Source organism: Elgaria multicarinata, chromosome 6 (genome assembly GCF_023053635.1).
Source record: "Elgaria multicarinata webbii isolate HBS135686 ecotype San Diego chromosome 6, rElgMul1.1.pri, whole genome shotgun sequence".
In the NCBI taxonomy this organism is placed as follows: Eukaryota; Metazoa; Chordata; class Lepidosauria; order Squamata; family Anguidae; genus Elgaria; species Elgaria multicarinata.
In genome coordinates this window covers 2,836,091-2,858,259 of record NC_086176.1, presented here as the reverse complement: position 1 = coordinate 2,858,259, position 22,169 = coordinate 2,836,091, and the positions used below count along the sequence as shown (strand labels likewise).

The window sequence follows — 22,169 nt, the reverse complement described above, 5'->3', positions numbered from 1 at the left end:
AAAGCCCGCGTTGGAAGAGAGAATGATTGATAGCTCCAATTTGCTAATTACTGTTTAACTACGGCAATAAATCCCCTGCCAGTAAGCTCAGTTGTGAATCGGCAACTGCTTGTGTTGAAAGTGAAACTAAGAGAAAGTCCGGAAAGAAAAATAAAAGGTTATAATTTAACTGATGCCACTGGAAAAAAAACAATTTGAGAAGCTTAAGTGGGAGAGGAAATACCCGTCAAATAACACGGCTTCTTGTCTTCAAAAAATAGCTGATTTGGAAAAAGATAGTGACCAAAGTACAGCTGAGGCAGACGCAGAAATGGCCGCCAAAGCTGGCATTGATCCAGATACACAACTAGCGACTATGGCCAAAATTACAGTTCTAATGAAAGGGATGAAAGAAGCGATTTTTGGGAAAATTGAGGAGGAAGCTGGAAAGACAAATAAGCGTGTAGACCAACTAACTGCAGAGGTTGCTAAGATTGATAAGCAATTGAAGTCTGTCAAAATAGAAGTGGATCAGGTGGGAAAGCAAGTGCAACAGCTGCAGAAAGAGCAGGAGTTAAAATTTAATGACCATGAGAAGAGACTGATTTCTCTGGAGGATCAAAGCAGAAGAGCATCAATTCATCTTCGTAATCTTGTGGAGAAGCAAGGGGAGAACCTCAGACAGATCCTGCCAAGCTGGTTTAAATAACTGGTCTCTACCTTTGAGATTGGAGAAGAGGATGTGGAGTGGGTTCACAGGGTTGGAGGCTACAGGGGGGTTCAACTCCAAGGGATGTCTTGCTCAAGTTTTCAAATTACTTCAAAAAAGAGCAGCTGATGGGAGAGCTGAGATCATTGGGAGAGCTGAAGTTTAAAGGAGCTCAAGTGCAAGTCTATAATGACCTATGTCAACAAACTATAGACTGGAGGCGCAGTGTCAAACCAATAACATCGGAATTGAAGAAAATATCGATTAATTATGCTTGGGGTTACCCAGTCTTTTTGAGGTTTATGTATAAGGGGAAACATTATAAAGTTTTTTCTTTGCAGCAAGGTATGGAGCTACTTGAAAGTTTAGATCTGGGTCCCTGAGATGGTGACGGTGATGGTCCAAAGGAAGACGACAGAGGAGAAGGAGGAGCTGCAGGTGGTGGGAAGTAAATTGGATAACATAGATGATATGCAGTATTGATGTAATTAGAAGCCTTGCTGGTTCTGGGTTGCTGACTTAGTCCCCCCCTGGTTAATAATTAATGGCCGGAGTGTTAGACTCCCGGGGATTTATTGGAGGGAGAAGAAATGGGGGGAGGGTGGGGGGAGGGGAATGGTTGGGGGGAGGGAGGGATTTAAATGGGGGTTTATGTTTTTATGTATGTAAATATGAGTTTCAGCACATAAGGGATCGGAAAGAATATCAAAGAATTAAATATGGATAAGAATATAAAAGTCTCAACGCTCAATGTCAAGGGTTTGGGGGCAGTTGTGGAAAGGAGGAGAATTGAACAATTGTTAAATAGAGAAGGTTCTGATATTATATTCCTGCAAGAAATGCATCAATGCATCGATGGGAAAAACGAAATTCGTCTGAAATGGTCAGTCTATTATGAAAAGTCGTTGGGGACTTCAAAGAAAAACGGAGTGGCCATTTTGATTTCAAAAAGAAGTGGATTTACCTTAGGGAATATTAAAAAAGATGGGAAAGGTAGATATATTTTGATAAAAGGTCAAATTGAAGGGGAAACATATACTTTGATTAATGTTTATGCACCAAATGAAAGACAAAGAGAATTTTATGAAGAACTATTTAGTGAAATAGAAGAATTTAAAGAGGGATATGTTATATTGGTTGGAGATTTTAACATGGTTATGGATAATAGAGTAGACAGGTCAAACCCCACAAATGCAGAAAAGAGAAATAATATTACTATTTTAAATAAATTAATTAAAGAAAAGGATTTTGTTGATGGATGGAGAGTTCTTAGGGGTGATGATCCTGGTTTTACTTTCTACTCTCCAGTCCACCATACGTATTCGAGGATAGACCATATTTTTATTTCTAAAGAGTTTGTAACTAAGGTATGTAAAATGGAATTAGGAGTAATTAGAGTAACAGATCATGCATTGGTAAGTTTAGATTTTACAGTTAGAAAGGATTATAGAGAAGCGTTAAGGTGGAGATTAAATACAAAGATACTAAAGTGGTTGAGAAAATACAAGAGGAATTGTCAGAAACCTGGGAAATAAATGAAAAGGGAGGAACGATGACGGCAGTTGTTTGGGACACCATGAAGGCTGTAACAAGGGGGATTTGTATTAGGGAAATGTGTAACTTAAAGAGGCAAGAGGTTGCACAGCAGAAAAGGTTAGAGCAAGAGAAAATTTTTGGAGAAAAAATATTGGAAAACTAAAAATAAACATAATCTAATAGAGTTACAAGCAAAGAAAAAAGAGTTAGAAAATATAAATTTAGAACAAGTTCAGAAAAATTTAATTTATATGAAAAGAGAATATTTCCAAAATAGTAATAAAAATTCTAGAATGCTTGCTAGACTCACACAAAAGGAAAAAGCTAAGAATGGGATAGGAACAGTGAAAGATAAGCAAGGGAATTTTTATCATACAATGAAGGATAAAATATAAAATTTTCAGGAATTTTATGAAAAATTATATAAGGAAAAAGATACTCAGAAGAGGATGGAGGAGTATGTGGAAAAATATATAAAGAAGAGATTGGAAAAAGAGCATAAAGAATTAATGGAAAAAACTATAACTCAAAGTGAAATAGAGGAGGCTATAGAGAAGTTGAAAGTGGGTAAGTCACCTGGTGTAGATGGTCTAGGATCAGAATATTATAAAGTTTTTAAATCGTTATTAGTGCCAAAATTATTGAAATTGTATAATGCTATATTGGAATGGAGAGAGGACTCCGGAATCATGGGAGCATTCGTTAATTATTTTAATTCCAAAGCCAGATAAGGATTTGACTCTCCCTGATTCGTATAGGCCGATTTCGTTAATAAATCAAGATGCAAAGATTTTCTCAACTATTTTGGCAAAACGATTGAATAAATTCATAGCTAAATATATAGGGGAAGACCAATGTGGACAAATGCACAATTTAGTGGGAAGAGTTTTAAAGGCAGTATAGGAGATAAAAACTAAAGATTAAAGCGGGAATTTTAGCGTTTGATATATTTAAGGCTTTTGATTGTGTGAGTTGGCAAGCATTAAAAATGGTTTTAAATAAAATGAGATTTGGGAATAAATTTAAAGCAATAATAGAACAGCTGTACTCCCAAAATACAGCCATAGTGGTAGTAAATGATGGAGTTACAGCTAAGATACGACTAGTCAGAGGGACAAGACAAGGATGTCCACTCTCGCCTGTCCTGTTTGTATTGGTAATGGAATTATTGGCAAATGTAATAAGAGATGACGGGGAGATAGAAGGGATAGGTAGTATTAAAAAAATAAAATTAAATAGGTTTGCGGACGATACATTGTTAACTATTAAAAATCCAGTAGGAAAGATGGGAAGAATTAAACAGCAGTTGAAAGAATTTGAAGAAATTACTGGGCTAAGAATAAATTGGGCAAAATCGGATTTGATGTTATTTAATTATACTAAAAAAGAGGAAAAGGAATGGGAAGGAAGAGAAATAGAAATGAGAATTAAAGAGTAGTTAAGATATTTCGGAATTAGAATTACAAAAAATTTAGAAAATTTAGAAAAAGAGAATTTAAGTGGATTGAAAAAAGAGATTGTAGTAAAATTGAATAAATATAAAAGACTGAACCTATCATGGTTTGGAAGAATAGCATTAATAAAGATGAAGATCTTACCAAAGATTAATTTTATTTTTAGAATGTTACCAAAAAAATATATTCAGATTTGGAGTTAAAAAGTTGGCAGAATATCATAAATAATTATTGTAATACAGAGAAGAAAGCTAGGATAAATAAGAGCAAATGGCATCTAAGCCAAAAAAAAGGGAGGATTGGGACTCCCAAACATTTATCTATATTATGTAGCAAATAGGTTAAGACACATTGCAGAAGCAATTTTAGGAGTAGGGGATTTAGAGTGGATGGAGGATAAAACTACAAGTAATATAGAATTAAAATTGGATAATGTTTTTTTTAAGGAAGGAGGTAAAAAATGGGTTGAAGATTTAGGTAATCCGCTCTTCAAGTTTCATTGGGAAATTTGGAGTAAATATAAGAAGGAGTTGCTTCCGAGTGGCTCCCCTCTAACACCGGTAATAATGGTAAAAAAAATTCCGGCAGACTTGAATGGCAGATTAAGCAAAGTTCTAATAGAGAAAAATAAAATGAAATTAAGAGAATGGTTAAGAGGGATGAGCACAAGAAAAGAGATGGAAGTGGTTTTAAAAGATAGAAAATTAACTTGGTTAAATTATAGGCAATTGGATCAATGGACTAAAAATTGGATAAGAGAAAATGGAGAGTGTAGAGAGTTGTCGAAGTCTGAGAAATTGATTGATAAAAAAGAAATGGATAAGGGAGAAAATACAGTAATAAAAGGTTTAATGAGTCAAATATATACAATATTACTTGAGAAGGGATCGATGGATAGTGTGGGAAAAATGGTTTGGGAGACAGATTTGAAGATACAGAGAAGACAGCAGAGTTGGGAAAGACTTTGGAGACAAAGAGTGTTGAGAAATATGTCAGTGAGAATAAAGGCGAATTATTATAAAATTATTTGGAGGTGGTACCTAACCCCGGTTAGATTAAATAAGATAAATAATCAGCATTCAGCAAACTGTTGGAGAGGTTGTGGTGAAAAAGGAACATATTTACATATGTGGTGGGAATGTAAATATGTGTAAAAGTTGTGGAAGATGGTGTTTTCTGAGATTGAAGAAATTGTTGGAATGAAAATAGAAGAAACACCAAGGGTTGCATTACTCTCACTACAAGAAGATTTTAAAGGTAGTAAAGAAATTAAGGAATTGATAACGAATTTGCTGACAGCAGCAAGGTTGATTGTAGCTGGGAACTGGAAGATTCAAGGTGAATACTCTATTGAAGAGTGGTATAAAGAAGTATGCGAGATCGCTATTAATGATAAATTGACATGTAATATTAAAATGAGAAGAGGTATAACAAAAACGAATGATTTTAAGGGAATCTGGAAACAGTTCCTAATATTTGTGTTGTCTAAGGGAAGTGGGGAACCACCAGCTGAAGAAACTATGAGTTTTTGGAAACAGGAATAAGGTAACGAGGTGGAGGGTGCACTTTTAGGTTAAGTTTGATTATGTTAAAAGGTTAAGCAAAAATATGAGATTTTAATGTATCACAATATTATTGTATTAGGTTGTTTTTCTTTAATTGTATGTTTTATGTTTAATAAAAAAACAATAAAAATCTTTTTTAAAAAAAGAAGAAACAAATTGCCAGTGTTTCAAGGAAGGGTGATGTAGTAGTGATGGGGGACTTCAATTACCCTGATATCTGTTGGGAACTCAATACTGCCAAAAGCGGCCCTTCCGAGAAATTCCTGACATGCGTGGGTGATAACTTTCTCCTACAGAAAGTGGAGGAAGGAACTAGAGGATCGGCAATCCTTGACTTGATATTGACCAATAGGGATGACTTAGTGGATAAAGTGGCAGTTACGGGAACTCTGGGGGAAAGTGACCAAGTCATACTTGAATTCTTGATTATGAAGGAGAAAAAAGTTGATGTAGCCATACACGTACTCTGGATTTTAGGAAAGCTGATTTTAATAAACTCAGAACTATGATAAGTAAGGTCCCGTGGCAAGTGAGCCTAATGAGAAAAGGAGTGCAAGATGGGTGGGAGTATTTAAAAAAGGAAATTTTAAAGGCACAGTTACAAACAATTCCAACAAGGAGAAAAGATAGAAGACAACAGAGGAAACCAATGTGGCTCCACAAAAAGCTTAGAGATGACCTGAAAACAAAAAGGGATACATATAGGAAGTGGAAGGAAGGCCAGGCTACAAAAGAAGAGTACAGACAGTTGGCACAGAAGTGCCGAAATGGCGTCAGGAAGGCTAAAGCTCAGAATGAGCTGAGATTAGCGAGGGATGCTAAAAGCAATAAAAAGGCTTTCTTCAGATATGTGAGTAGTAAAAGACAGAGGAAAGAAATGGTGGTTCAACTGCTTAATGAGGATGGCAAATTGATAACAGATGACAAAGAAAAGGCTGAAGTGCTCAATTCCTACTTTGCCTCAGTCTTCTCCCAAAAGCGGGTCTATGACCCCCCCCCCCTAGAAAAAGTGAAGCAGAAGTTGAGGGGGCAGGATTACAGTTTGAGATTGATAAACAAATGGTCAAAGAACACCTAATTTCCTTGAATGAGTTCAAATCTCCAGGGCCCGATGAACTGCATCCTAGAGTAATGAAGGAGCTAGCAGAAGAACTCTCAGAACCTTTGTCTATTATCTTTGCAAAATCATGGAAGACGGGTGAGGTGCTGGACGACTGGAGGAGGGCTAATGTCCCTATCTTCAAAAAGGGCAAAAAGGAGGAACCTGGGAACTACAGACCAGTCAGTCTGACACCCATCCCTGGCAAAATTCTGGAGCAGATTATAAAGAAGTCAATCTGTAAACACCTTGAAATCAATGCGGTGATCACTAGAAGCCAACATGGATTTGTCAGGAACAAGTCCTGTCAGACTAATTTGATCTCATTTTTTGATAGGATAACCTCCCTTGTGGACCGTGGGAACACTGTGGACGTCATATATCTTGACTTCAGCAAAGCTTTTGACAAAGTACCACATGACATTCTGATTAACAAACTAGCTAAAAGTGGGCTGGATGGAACAACTATTAGGTGGATTCACAGTTGGCTACAGAATCGGACTCAAAGAGTACTTATCAATGGAACCTTCTCAAACTGGGGAGAGGCAACGAGTGGGGTACTGCAGGACTCAGTCCTGGGCCCAGTGCTCTTCAACATTTTTATTAATGATTTGGATGAGGAGGTGCAGGGAATGCTTATCAAACTGCAGATGACACAAAATTGGATGGGATAGCTAATACCCTAGAAGAAAGAAAGAAACTTCAAAGTGATCTTGATAGGCTGGAGTGCTGGGCTGAAAACAACAGGATGAAATTTAATAGGGATAAATGCCAAGTTCTACATTTAGGAAATAAAAACCAAAAGGCACAGTTACAAGATGGGGGATACTTGGCTCAGCAATACTACAAACGAGAAGGATCTTGGAATTGTTGTAGATTGCAAGCTGAATATGAGCCAACAGTGCGATATGGCTGCAAGAAAGGCAAATGCTATTTTGGGCTGCATTAATATAAGTATAGCTTCCAAATCACGTGAGGTATTGGTTCCTCTCTATTCGGCCCTGGTTAGGCCTCATCTAGAGTACTGTGTCCAGTTCTGGGCTCCACGATTCAAGAAGGATGCAGACAAGCTGGAGCGTGTTTAGAGGAGGGCAACCAGGATGATCACGGGTCTGGAAACAAAGCCCTATGAAGAGAGACTGAAAGAACTGGGCATGTTTAGCCTGGAGAAGAGAAGATTGAGGGGAGACATGATAGCACTCTTCAAATACTTAAAAGGTTGTCACACAGAGGAGGGCCAGGATCTCTTCTCGATCCTCCCAGAGTGCAGGACACGGAATGACAGCCTCAAGTTAAAGGAAGCCAGATTCCAGCTGGGCATCAGGAAAAACTTCCTGACTGTTAGAGCAGTACGACAATGGAATCAGTTACCTAGGGAGGTTCTGGGCTCTCCCACACTAGAGGCTTTCAAGAGGCAGCTGGACAAGCATCTGTCAGGGATGCTTTAGGGTGGATTCCTGCATTGAGCAGGGGGTTGGACTCGATGGCCTTGTAGGCCCCTTCCAACTCTGCTATTCTATGATTCTAGGATTCTAGGATTCTAGATTGGGGCTGCTGTATCAGCATCATAAAAGGCCACCCGTCCCCCATCATAGTTCAGACTCACACGGATCCTCTTGGGCTCCTCACTCAAGGACAAAGGAGAGTTATCAAGGGAGTCCAAGGCTCTGTACTCCCCATTTCGTTTCCCTATATCCTATATCCCTTCCTCAGGATAAAAGAATATGCCGTTCTTCCTTCTCATAGACTTTCTGGCAACCCCCACAGACCAGGATTCCTCACTCCCCACAACAACTTCCCAGAAGTGTCTCCCTGCTGTGAATCCCTCACATCCCAACACAAACGTCATGTTTCTCACGGTCAGGTCATTTGGGTGCTCCTGTCTGGGCTCCTGGCTTTGAGAAGCCATCTCACACATCAACTCTTGCCACTCCTTCACTTCACCAGCGCTTTGGCGTTGTGCTGTTGTTCTCCAACAGGGATAGAAGGTACACTCCCCCGAGGTCTATGGTTTACCTGTGTAATGTACTAGCTCCTTAATGCCCGCCTGCCTGCCTGTCCACCTCTCTGTCTGCCTACCCACCCGCCTCCTCTGCCTGGGAGCCATCATTGTGGGGTAGGGGGATCTGCTGGGAAATTCCCAGAGATCTATGGCTTACCTGTGCAATGTACCAGCTCCTTTGTGCCTGCCTTTGCCTGCCTGCCTGCCTCTCTGCCTGCCTGCCTGCCTGCCTGCCCGCCTCCTCCTCCTGGGAGACGTCATTGTGGGGTAGCAGGATCTGCTGGGAGATTCCCAGGGATCTATGGCTTACCTGTGCAATGTACCAGCTCCTTTTTGCCCGCCTGACTGTGCCCGCTTCCCCATAGATCTATGTCTTAGTCGTACATCGTGTGTTTGTCACCTCTCTGCCTGCCTCTCTGCCCTCCTGGTGCCTGGGTGATGTAGATGGGCTGTGTGGGTCAACAACCCCACAAGCCTCTGGCATGCTTGCTCCCAGTGCTACAGGGACATAGCCACCTGCTGCCTCTCCTCCTCTGTGCCCACCTCACAGGGCTGGTTTCTGTGTGTCTTGCTTTGACTCAGGGCATTAGTCCTTCCTGGTGATGAAAGGCAGCTCACCATTGTTAATTTTTGAAGTGTTGAATTCTTATTTAGGTTTACCTTTAAATATTCACCCAAATTCAGGACATGTTCAGATTTCCTTTCAAACGGCCATGAATAGGGCTCTATTTATTTAGAAGCCCATTTAGCTTTCTGCAGCTTACAAAATCGCTGAGATAGATGCATTTCTGAAAATGGGGTGGGGGAATATTACTTTTAAATGTTTGCCAAAAATCAGGGGATGCTCAGATTTCCTTCAAACTGGCCATGAATAATGATCTCGGTGGAAGCTCTCATGCCCACTACAGGTCTGTATCTGGAAAAATCCCTGAGATATTTGTATTTCTGTAAATGGGGGTGGGGGAATATTTTTAAATATTCCTAAAAAATCATCAGGGCTTGCTCAGACATCCTTGAAACTTGGCATGAATGTGGATCTAGGTGGAAGCTGGGATGGTGCCCATTTTCAAGTTTGTATCTTGAAAAATTATGGAGATATTTGTATTTCTGAAAATGGGGTGGGGGATTTTGACATATTCACCAAAAATCACTGGATGCTTGGATCTGCTTCAAAATGGCCATGAATGTGGATATATGGATAAGATCTCATGGAGCTGATTTTGAGGTTTCTAGCATTAAAAGTAAAAAAGTTGTAGGCCTTTGATTTTCAATGCAAGTCTATGGGGGGAAACACAGAGCTCCTATCCGGATCCGGAGCCCCGCCATGGAGAAGAACAGACCATAGGTGGATTGGCATGGGGTGGAGCAGACTCAATCCAGAAGTTGCGGATCGGGATCCAGAATGGATCGGGGGGTCCGTGCACAGCCCTAGTAATTTCCTTTTCAATGCTATTTTGGATTGTCCAGGTTTTTCTGCTGGGGTGTGTGTCTGTGGAAGGGCATGTGTGTAGGGTGGTGTCCACAGCCTCAGTACTTGAGATTTTGTGTCCAGTTTTGCCTGTAGCTAACACTGATTTAAAGGAAGCTTCTCTAAATTTCCCCCCTGAATGTCCCTAAAAAATAAAATTTGCTTAAACTTTCAGCAGTAATTCAACAGTACTTTCTCAATGGATTGAAGCCAAAATGAAATTCACCAGTTTTGCAGCAGTTTCAGTTACCGAATCCCATCTTGCAATCGTTGTTCTGCCAAATATTTCACCCTCTTCAAAGGAAATATAGGCCGAAGGGGGAGAAGCACGGGTTGCAAGGCCTGGCCGCCAGTCTTTCGTTTGCCTTGCCTGCCACCTGTCAAGAGCAAATGCACACACACCCGGGAATCTCTCTTCCTGCAGATGATGACTTCAGCAACACCTCAAGCCAGAGAAGAACGCAACTCCCTGAGCAGGTTTAAATGTTTGTGTTCCACTGCAAATGTTGATGACCTCATTGACACTAAAGGACTTGAACCCCACTCTTGGCACACAAAAGCCCTTTGGATGACATTTACTCCAGAGGTTGCTGCTCTTGATGAGTATTTATGTGACAATGCCTATAATTAAGGGATTGTAAAATGGGATCTCAAAAGTACTGGTATTAAATTCGTTCCAGACAAGATTCCATTAAACAGTTGTGCTCTCTCTCTCTCGCGCGCGCTCTCTCGCTCTCTCTCTTTCTCTCTCTCTCTCATATTTGTATGTATCACACACACATACATGTGGTTAAATGCATGCCAGGCAAGGAAAAATACACCCAGTGACAAAATATTCCAGAGTTTTCAACAACACAAATGGGAAAAATCAGGGCTGCTTCTTACTGGATTGCTAAAGTGCTAGCTGAAAACATCTGCTGAAAACACTAGCATGGATTGTTGTGATGCCCCCCATGCTGGAAGAGCATCCTGTCACTTGGGGCATTATCTATTCATATGTACAAAACATGTGAACCCCACATTGACACAGTCAGGCATGGGGTGGACAGGGAGTGCACAGAATCATTTTGAGCGTGTTTTCAGCGGAAAAGCTGCCTATCAGAGGCAGGGAACCACTTTCAACAGAACGGCAGCATTCTTATCTGTGGGTATTGCTAAAGGTAGAGTGGGCCAAAATGTGATTATTATCCATTTTAAGATTACTCCAAAGTAAGCAGGACAAGGCTTCTGTGTATCTACTCAGAAGTAAATAGACAATCACATCGCAACTTCCTCTCCAGGATCCTTCCCCTCTCACCTACAGGGAAAAGCTCAATCAGATGAGAAAGAAGCACTCTTCCCTGCTGCTGGGAGAAGGGAGACCTCAGCAGACTTGGGGTTCCTGGTGCAGAGTTTTACCTTGTTAACCAATAGGCTGTCTAAGGACATTTCTATTCTAAGGTGCAATCCTATACATGTTTAGACAGAAAAAAGTCCTCCAGTTCCCAAGCATGCCCCCACCCCCAGCCAGCATGACCAGCTGGAGGGATGCTGGGAGCTGTAGGACTTTTTTCTGCCTGATGCTCCATAAGATTGTGCCATTAGAGACCTAAAGTTTATAGACATTATAGACCTATAATTGTCAGTCCTGCACACAAGGAATGTGAGGGCTGACCAGAAACGTCTTCATAGAGAATGCCCAGCGCCCTCACCAAATGTGTAATATTGCCTGAGATTTCCTAGTACAGAAACTACATACATGGCCAGCAAAGATCATTCTGGCTGTGCACCCCCATTGGACTGTGTCACATTATGCTGAACATGTAAATGGAATGAAAACTGTTGTTCGAAGAGCCCTCTCCTAAATTGGGAGGTGTTATTTGAATTCCAGCTGCTGAAGAGATTTTCTTACAAACAGTTGGCTGCTTGAATACCTCTGCATCCCAAGAAACTGCCAGTGGCTCAGCTTTCAAAGCCAGCAAGCCCTATTTTAGTCATCGCTATGGGCTGAGTCATTCTGCCAATAGCCCCTCTGTGCTCCCAACAAGCAATAAATTATGTTTCTAGAGAGACTATCAGGTTCAGCAGTCAATCACCCCACCCACCCCCAGTAATGGCCACAAAATGTGCAATTTCTGGAGACCTGCCATATTGGAAATAGAAAACTTTCCTTGAAATGTAGGTTATTAGCTGGGCAATGGTTGGAGGGATCTTCCTGAGGGCTGTTTTCTGCAAAAGGCCTGTGCTGCTGGGCGCTGGCCTGGATCTCAGTGACTCTCTCACCGACTACTTCAGACTGCAAGTGTGGGGGCTCATAAAATTGAAAGTTTCTCCAGAGAAGAATTCCCTAGCAAAGGCTTCTAATGGAAAGGTTTTCCTTAACAATTTGTTTCCTGTCCACAGGGAATTATTTTGAATGGGAAAAAAATCCAGTCATGAGCGTCCCCAGCTGTGGGCCAAAGATGTACAGCTAGGGATGTCACAGAAATCTGAAACAGAAATAAACAGGTTCAGATTTTTATGAATCTAACCCACAGATTCTGCAGTAGACAGATTCTTGAGTTGGACAGATTCTGTGGATTTAAGGACTTTTTTTTAATTTCCAGAATTTTACTCAAATAGTTGTAGAAAAATACATAAAATAGAAGACAACCAGTCAAAAATCTGCTTTTTCCCCATATAAAGCATGAAAATGCATATTTTAGGGGAAATTAGCCTATTAACATAATCAAACTTAATCTAAAAGTGCACCCTCCACCTCGGGACCTTATTCCTCTTTCCAAAAACTCATAGTTTCTTCAGCTGGTGGTTTCCCACTTCCCTTAGACAACACAAATACTAGGAACTGTTTCCAGATTCCCTTAAAATCATTCGTTTTTGTTATACCTCTTCTCATTTTAATATTACATGTCAATTTATCATTAATAGCAATCTCCCATACTTCTTTATACCACTCTTCTATAGAGTATTCCCCTTGAATCTTCCAGTTCCTAGCTACAATCAACCTTGCTGCAGTCAGCAAATTCGTTATCAATTCCTTAATTTCTTTACTACCTTTGAAATCTTCTTGTAATGCAACCCTTGGTGTTTCTTCTATTTTCATTCCAACAATTTCTTCAAACTCAGAAAACACCATCTTCCACAACTTTTGCACATATTTACATTCCAACCACATGTGTAAATACGTTCCTTTTTCACCACAACCTCTCCAACAATTTGCTGAATGCTGTTTATTTATTTTGTTTAGTCTGACTGGGGTTAGGTACCACCTCCAAATAATTTTGTAATAATTCTCCTTTATTCTCACTGACATATTTCTCAACACTCTTTGTCCCCAAAGTCTTTCCCAACTCTGCTGTCCTATCTGTATCTTCAAATCTGTCTCCCAAACCACTTTCTCTGGTTTCTCTTCAGATCGTATAAATCTTTCACCTTTTACATAAAAACAAATATGACTTGATAGGTATAACTGAAACTTGGTGGGATGACTCCCATGACTGGAATATAGCAATTGAAGGATATAACTTGTTCAAAAAGAACAGAAGAAATAGAAATAGAAAGAGAGCTTCGGCTGTGGGGCGGTATATAAATGTAATAAAATAAATAAATAATAAATAATAAAGGGAGGCAGAGTTGCACTATATGTTAAAAATACCTATCCCTGCACAGAAATACAGGTGGATGAGGCTGGAAGCCCCATTAAGAGCATCTGGATTAAAATAAATGGGGCAAGAAATAAAAAGAACATGATAATTGGAGTCTACTACCGACCACCCAATCAAGTAGAAGATGAGGACGAAACTTTTGAGAAACAAATTGTCAGTGTTTCAAGGAAGTGTGATGTAGTAGTGATGGGGGACTTCAATTACCCTAATATCTGTTGGAAGACAAATACTGCCAAAAGCGGACCTTCCAAGAAATTCCTGACATGTGTGGGTGATAACTTCCCCCTACAGAAAGTGGAGGAAGGAACTAGAGGATTGGCAATCCTTGACTTGATATTGACCAATAGGGATGACTTAGTGTTTAAAACGACAGTTACAGGAACTCTGGGGGAAAGTGACCAAGACATACTTGAATTCTTGATTATAAAGGAAACAAAAGTTGAGTATAGCCATACACATACTCTGGATTTTAGGAAAGCTGATTTTAATAAACTCAGAACTATGATAAGTAAGGTCCCATGCAAGTGAGCCTAATGAGAAAAGGAGTGCAAGATGGGTGGGACTATTTAAAAAAGGAAATTTTAAAGGCACAGTTACAAACAATTCCAACAAGGAAAAAAGATAGAAGACAACAGAAGAAACCAATGTGGCTCCACAAAAAGCTTAGAGATGACCTGAAAACAAAAAGGGATACATATAGGAAGTGGAAGGAAGGCCAGGCTACAAAAGAAGAGTGCAGACTGGAGGCACAGAAGTGCCGAAATGGCATCAGGTACGCTAAAGCTGAGAATGAGCTGAGATTAGCGAGGGATACTAAAAGCAATAAAAAGGCTTTCTTCAGATATGTGAGTAGTAAAAGACAGAGGAAAGAAATGGTGGTTCAACTGCTTAATGAGGATGGCAAATTGATAACAGATGACAAAGAAAAGGCTGAAGTGCTCAATTCCTACTTTGCCTCGGTCTTCTCCCAAAAGCGGGTCTATGACCCCCCTGGAAAAAGTGAAGCAGAAGTTGAGGGGGCAGGATTGCAGTTTGAGATTGATAAACAAATGGTCAAGGAATACCTACTTTTTTGAATGAGTTCAAATCTCCAAGACCCGATGAACTGCATCCTAGAGTAATGAAGGAGCTAGCAGAAGAACTCTCAGAACCACTTTCGATTATCTTTGCAAAATCATGGAAGACGGGTGAGGTGCCGGACGACTGGAGGAGAGCTAACATCTCTATCTTCAAAAAGGGCAAAAAGGAGGAACCTGGGAACTAGAGACCAGTCAGTCTGACATCCATCCCTGGGAAAATTTTGAAGCAGATCATAAAGAAGTCAATCTGTAAACACCTTGAAAACAATGCAGTGATTACTAGAAGGCCAGCATGCATTTGTCAGGAACAAATCCTTGTCAGACTAATTTGATCTCATTTTTTGATAGGATAACCTCCCTTGTGGACTCTGGGAATGCTGTGGATGTAACATATCTTGACTTCAGCAAAGCTTTTGACAAAGTGCCCCATGATATTCTGATTAACAAACTAGCTAAAAGTGGGCTAGATGGAACAACTATTAGGTGGATTCACAGTTGGCTACAGATTCGGACTCAAAGAGTGCATATTTTTATCAACGGTACCTTCTCAAACTGGGGGGAGGTAAAGAGTGGGATACTGCAGGGCTCCATCCCAGGCTCAGTGCTCTTCAACATTTTTATTAATGATTTTTATGAGGAGATGCAGGGAATGCTTATCAAATTTCCAAATTACAGAAAATTGGGTGGGATAGCTAATACCCTGGGAGACAGAAATACATTTCAAAGTGTTCTTCATAGGCTGGAGTGCTGGGCTGAAAACAACAGAATGGAATTTAATAGGGATAAATGCCAAGTTCTACATCTAGGAAATAGAAACCAAAGGCACAGTTACAAGATGGGGGATACTTGGCTCAGCAATACTACAAACGAGAAGGATCTTGGAATTGTTGTAGGGCACAGACAAGCTGGAGTGTGTTCAGAGGATGGCAACCAGGATGATCAGGGGTCTGGAAACAGCTGAAGAGAGATGGAAACAACTGGGCATGTTTAGCCTGGAGAAGAGAAGATTGAGGGGAGACATGATAGCACTCTTCAAATACTGAAAAGGTTGTCACACAGAGGAGGGCCAGGATCTCTTCTCGATCATGCCAGAATGCAGGACACGGAATAATGGGCTCAAGTTACAGGAAGTCAGATTCCGTCTGGACGTCAGGAAAAGCTTCCTGACTGTTAGACCAGTATGACAAGGGCACCAGTTACCTAGGGAGGTTGTGTGCTCTTCTAAACTAGAGGCATTCAAGAGGCAACTGGACAACCATCTGTCAAGTATGCTGTAGGGTGGATTCCTGCATTGAGCAGGGGGTTGGACTCGATGGACTTTAAGGCCCCTTCCAACTCTACTATTCTATGATTCTTTGAGTCTATGATTCCCTATAATTGTTCAATTGTTTTCCAATTTTCTTGAAAGCACCTCGAATTTCAGCATAGTTTCCTAAACCCATGCCACTGCTACCAGCATTTATTCATTCATTCATTCATTCATTCAAATTGTAAGTCTCCCTGTAGCTGAAGCTCTTAGGGTGGTATACATAAATAAAAAATAATAAAATCTATAACATCCAGATAAATACAAATTAAAATATTATAGCTGCTGAGTTGCCAATGAGGCCTTTCGCCTATCAGTTCACAAGACATTCACATCAAATGACAGGAACCAACCTGCCACATAAATACCCCTCTTGTGTTGAGGGGGGAGTACTGAACTCCCTTGCCCCAGCCACACCTCTGGCCACCATGTATTTCATCCACAGAAGGGGCACTTTGCATACCGACCTAAACATGCAGCACTCCACCAAGGTAGCCCCCCCCGACTCAATCAGGACCTTCCCCTCATGCACAGGAGCTCTGCTCTTTGTTATTAATAAGCAGGCAGAGCCCCATCTTTCTTCTGCCGATTGTGCAGACCAGGGATGGGGCACTTGTGGCCTTCCAGATGTTTTGGCCTACAGCCCATCATTCCTCATCACTCACTATGCTGGAAATTGTAGGCCAAAACATCTGGAGCTGCACAACCCTGGTGCAGAGCAAGCCCACACAAGCTTGAACCTTTCCTGTGAGCAGGTTCATCTGAATCCCTTATTGTCTCCCACAAACACATTTTCTTTATTTCATCAAAGGTTATGCAGAGTGAGACTTTTCCACTGCTGTTGTCTCTCATGATGGCCTCCAAACACTGGCTCAGAATTCCCCTGGAATTTGATAACAGAAACAAGATTCTGCTGCCCAGAATTACTGTACATTTTACTGGGCTGAGGGAGAAAGTGATGGGCTGAGTAAAGTGAGCCTCATCGCTGAGTAAAAATTTAAATCAGGGCCTCTCGAGTCTAGGTCCAGAACTCACACCACTACTCCACCCAGACCTACGTAAGGCTAAAGGACAATCTGCTCTCTCCATTGCCTTTCAGAATGTCTTGGGCTTCACTAAACAGCGATGACTTGCAGCGTCCTGGGATACGGACACCTTCAAGCCACTCTTCCCACAGCCAGAGCTGCTATGAGACACCAGAACTGAGAGAGCTCCAGCGCATGCTATGGACACCCATACCATGCGATGGCAACATCAATGAAGTCTGGCCTAACCTCTACATTGGAGATCTGTAAGAAAATGGCAATTACACAGCTTATAGAGAACAATCTTCCCATATTATAATCACTGTCCTGTCAAAGAAGAAAAGGCATATGAAAGACTTATTCTACTGTACTGTCATGGTTTCCACAGCACTTGTGGGTCCTCATTCCTCAGCTTGGAAAAGGAGTGGAGAACGTGTGACTCTCCAGACTCCCATCAGTTCCATCCAGCATGGTAGGGATGATGGGAGTTATAATCTAGCAACATCTGAAGAGCCACAGGCTTCCCACCCTTGGCCTAGAAGCTGGGGTAATATCAGAGCTACTACTGGCCATTCTTTATTGCCAAGTATTATTAACTGATAGGTTAGAAAAACAACACTTTAGTTTAATAACCAATGTGGCTGCAAGATAAAAGTACATTTGCAATTTTTTTAGGCTCATTTGAATGCTAGGTTACAGCAAAAGGGATTTTATCCAATCAATCCAGCTCCTCCACACCCAACTTTTGTTTACTCCCCCCAACCCAAATGACATTCACCATTCTGTAACCACTTAGCATGCTGGTTCCTCATTGTGCACTGCTCTTTTTTGCCCCCATTAGGTTCTTTTCAAAATATCTGATGTACTTCTGCAAACCCCTCTGTCAGCAAACTTCTGAGCATACTGGTCCCTCTTGTTTCTCAGTGCCTTGCTAGACCCACTGGGGAATCTGTGTGGGAGGAGGGGCCAGCCTGCGCTAAAAGTAGCGCAGGCCGTCGCCCCTATCTATACGTAAGACGCAACGGGCTGCTAGGAGGACCTGTCGCGTCCACCATTTATTTTTTTTAGTTTAAAGGGGCCGCGTGTGCAGGAACACACCACCGGAAAAGGTAGGTGGGTTTTTTTAAAAAAAATTGGGTCCCCTGCTCCCCCCTTCCCCCGATTTCCCCTCCCCATGATCTCCCCTGGACTCCAATCCTCCCGATCTCCCGATGTCCTCTGCTTCCTGCCCCCATGTCCCCAGCCTCCATTTCCCGCCCCCCATGTCCCCAGCCTCTGTTTCCCACCCCTCCCAGGTCCCCTGGACTATGATCCTGCCGCCATTGAGTCCCCAGCCTGTGTTGGCCTCCGCTGCCGAGTCCCCGGCCTGTGATGCCCAGCGCTGCCATGTCACTGGCCTGTGATGCCCGGCCGGGGGACATGGCAGCGCCGGGCATCACAGGCCAGGGACGCGGCAGTGGCGGGATCGCAGGCCAGGGGACATGGGGGGGCAGGAAATGGAGGCCAGGGGACTCAGCGATGGAGGCCAACACAGGCCAGGGGAGTCAGCAGCGGCGGAAGCACTGTGGCCCGTCTTCCGCTTTTCCTGTCTACTCGTGTGTAAATGTGGTAGCCGGGAAAAGCGGCGGAATGGTCTACACGCCCGTGGCCAAAAGCGGTGCTGGTTAACCCGGGACCAGGGCGGCTTGAACCCTGCCTGAGCCCAGGATCCCCTGTGTGTAATTTGGATGTACAGGGACAAGCCCGGGCCTCGCACTGGGCTAACCTGCCATCTAGCAAGGCCCTCAGTGGCCTCCTTTTGGCTCCAGTACTCACCTCACCTCCTGAGCTCACAGAGGGACTGATTTATTGCTGCATTTTTGGATTATTTGATGAAGTGAATGTTTTTAATGTTTTTGTGCATATTTTCATGACTTTATTACACTCAAGCCTGATAACATTTTGTTGAAAACCAGATTATAACATTTCAATATATGAAAAAATACCATCAGTGTTAAAAAAAACCTCAGACATTCAGGCATCATGCCAAATTGGTGCCTGTTCCTAGAAGTTTGGCATTTTTCAGCACTTAAAAAAATTGGCAAAGGCCGCTGGCCCTTCGATGCAATTTCCCATCATTGAACAAAACCATCTCTCTTCCCCTCCGGTGCTTTTCCACTTCAAAAATCATCCCCTCTCAAAGTTGCTTTTTGTTAAACGTTGGGTTAAGAGGCCATCAGGGCTTGTTATCTGTATTCACATATGACTGGCAGCTCAGCCCTCACAGAGGCATCATTTTCCTTTGGGCTGCACGCGGAACTTCTTTGTCCCCTTGTCTTGTAAACCTGCCAAACCTGTGAACACAGTGGATAGAAGTTTCTTGTGTATGCATTCTATGGGGAACAATACCTCTAGTGCACCGCCTTCAACTCTCTAAAGAACAAAACAAACACCAGTTGTTTGCCTGCAGCCTATGCAGGAGGAGGAGCACTGAAGCCCAAAGGGCAAGTATATTGAAGCCAGCCTGGTCCAGTACATCGCAAACTGAGGTTGAGTGGAGAACTTGCCTGAGGTAGGGACTCACTGTGGGAAGACGTATACATCATGTACTAATAGATATTATCCAAGCACTCTTTTCTTGTAGATATATAGCTCGTGACATAGAGCAGCTTCGCCAAATGTGTATCACCCACATTGTGAATGCTGCTGCTGGAAGATTCCACATTGACACCGGAGCCAAGTTCTACAAAGACCTGGTAGTGGATTACTATGGAGTTGAAGCAGATGATGACCCAAAGTTTGATCTCAGCATTTATTTCCACCCAGCTGCTAAATATATAAGAGCAGCACTAAACTCTCCTAGAGGTAAATATAATGCACAGATGTCCTGGCAGTCATTTTACACAGTGCACAGATGGACATTGCTGTATAATGTAACTGGCTAGAATAGAGCTGGGGAAACTTTTTCGGCTCAAGAGCTGCATTCCCTTCCAGAGAGCCTTTTGGGGGCTGTATGCCAGAGGTGGGCCTGGGGCTCTGGAAAAAAGTGGGCAGATCAAAGCTGAAGTGCGGGCTGCTAGACACCAATGCAGCCCCACCCTGTCATGGACAGAACTTGGGGGCTGCCTTGACGGCGCCACGTTGCATCCGCTTTTGCAAAAACCTGTCCTTCCACTGCTGCGGGGTGACAGTGGCTAATCCCCATGCAGAAATGGGTAGCTGCATGTGAACAGGCCATTCAAGCTCTAAATATACTGACAAGAATCCCCCTGAGTAGAAATGATTAGCAAGAAGGGGAGGGGGAACAGAGAGGCAATTTTTGTGACAAAAGCAACCCCGAGAAATCACCAGTCAGGGTTTGCTGGTGCACTCTCTTTCTCTCTCTCTCTTTTGTGTAGCTCCTCCCCCATGTGGTTGTGACTTTCCCTACCATCAAAAGCCCAATCAGCAATGCCAGCTTTTGATGGAGGTGAAATCCCCAGCCCAGGCTTCTGGCAACCAATCAAGGGGTCGCCATCTGCTTGGGAAGACCTCCACCTCAACACCAGAGTGAGGACAGACAGCAGAAGGGCCAGAGTCAACTCGCTCCAGCATAAAAAGTTGGGGAAAGTCCCTGAGATTTTTTAAATTTGAAGCTTTGCAGGAAAGCCTTGAAGTGGCTTTGAGGTGGCTGCTGCATCGTATAACCAACACAGCAGCACCGTGCAGCCACCACGGGACTTTTAAAATGTATAGACAGCCCCCAACCTCTTTTCATCTGTGGAAAGTTGGATGACGAGAATTGTCCAAAGGCATGTGATGCTAGTCATTGTTAAAGCTAAGCAGACCTTACTGGTAAAACTCTGGATGGAAGTCTGCATGGGAGCCCAACAGAAACTGCCTTAAGCATCCCAGAGGAGGAGTGCAACAGAAATCAAATAAATAAAATATGAACAGTAGCCACAAGGAACGAGATGGGGTGTGGACGAGGAAAGATAAAAACCAGCCCTAAGGCTAATATAATGACGGTGTACAAGGTTGATCTCCTCTGCATTCTGTCATCAGCACTGAATGAGAGCCACTTTTCATAAGTCAGCTAGATGAACATATGTTGACATTTACTGGTAAGATTCGAAAAGCCCAGGTGAAAATGAGTGTCAGAAAAAGTTTTAAATAAAAGCCCAGATATCATTATTTATTGGCGGATTCTGTCATTTCCCACTGGGCCTGATAAACTCTTGGTTTACTGACAAGTCTCAATATTCACCAAGTTTTTTGGTATGATCATAACATCTACTGTACACGTAACCACTTTTTTTTAAAAAAAAATTGCAGGCAAAGTTTTAGTTCACTGTGCCATGGGGATAAGTCGCTCAGCAACCCTTGTGCTTGCCTTCTTGATGATTTGTGAAAACAAGACCCTTGTGGATGCCCTAAAGACTGTGCGGGGACACAGAGGGGTCTGCCCAAACTCTGGTTTCCTCAGCCAACTTCGAGATCTCGACATCCAGTTAACGAGTGAAAGGAGAAGAGCAGGAGGCGAGCCCTTGGAACTTTAGCTGGAGGATGCTTGCACGTGATTCAAGCCTAAGAGGAAGTCAGCAAGACAACATCCCACAAAAGGGCCCAAACTCTGAGTCTGTTCCAGCAAATGTTTCTGGGAAGTGAAATGAAAAATACTTACATACTTCTTTGATGTTAGCAAGTCATTCAAGATTAAAAGAGTGTCAGAAACTTGGCACACATACTTTGATCCATGTATGGACAGGAGAAGACATTTGTTGACATTGGATGGATTGAGACTCCGGCCTTAGCTAGACCTACCTTCTATCCCACGATGAAGGAGGGAAGATCTCGTGTTGTGCTTAACATGAGATCCCTCCTCCGTTTACACATGAGGCGCGACAACCTCAGGAGCAGAGGTGTCGCGCCTGCCATTTTTTTTATTTTTTAAAGAGGAAGTAGTGCACGAACGCTTGTGCACCTAAGGTAACTCTTTTTTAAAAAATAATTTAATTTCCCCACTCCCCCCACCCTACCCTTGATAGGCACAGCGCTCCTGAGGAGCGCTGAGCTCTGTGAGCGGCTCCCGGCTCCGTGCAAGGAATCGCGCGGAGCCAGGTCAAGCCGCAGCAATGGGTCACACATTCTGTGGTCTCTGGCTCATCCCGGGACCACGGAAAAAGCAGGCCCAAAGGGGAGGGCACGGTCCCGGGGCAAGGGAGGGATCATCCCTCCCTGATGCTGGGATCCCCTGTGCATCATGTGGATGCACAGGGACGATCCCAGGGTTTGCCCCGGGATTTTGCCCGTTCTAGCTAAGGCCTTAGTCATACCAGGAGCAG

General features: G+C 42.6%; 1 protein-coding gene across 1 annotated transcript; it reads left to right on the top strand.

Annotated features, from left to right (window-relative positions):
• Window positions 1-310: 310 nt before the first annotated feature.
• On the top strand, window positions 311-21,622 carry LOC134400128 (dual specificity protein phosphatase 13B-like). The gene is made up of 4 exons (XM_063128416.1): window positions 311-514; window positions 16,864-17,132; window positions 19,490-19,710; window positions 21,160-21,622. Exons 1-4 carry the CDS (start codon window positions 311-313, stop codon window positions 21,381-21,383), a joined length of 918 nt encoding a protein of 305 aa, XP_062984486.1. The 3' UTR covers window positions 21,384-21,622.
• The last annotated feature ends 547 nt before the right edge of the window (window positions 21,623-22,169 follow it).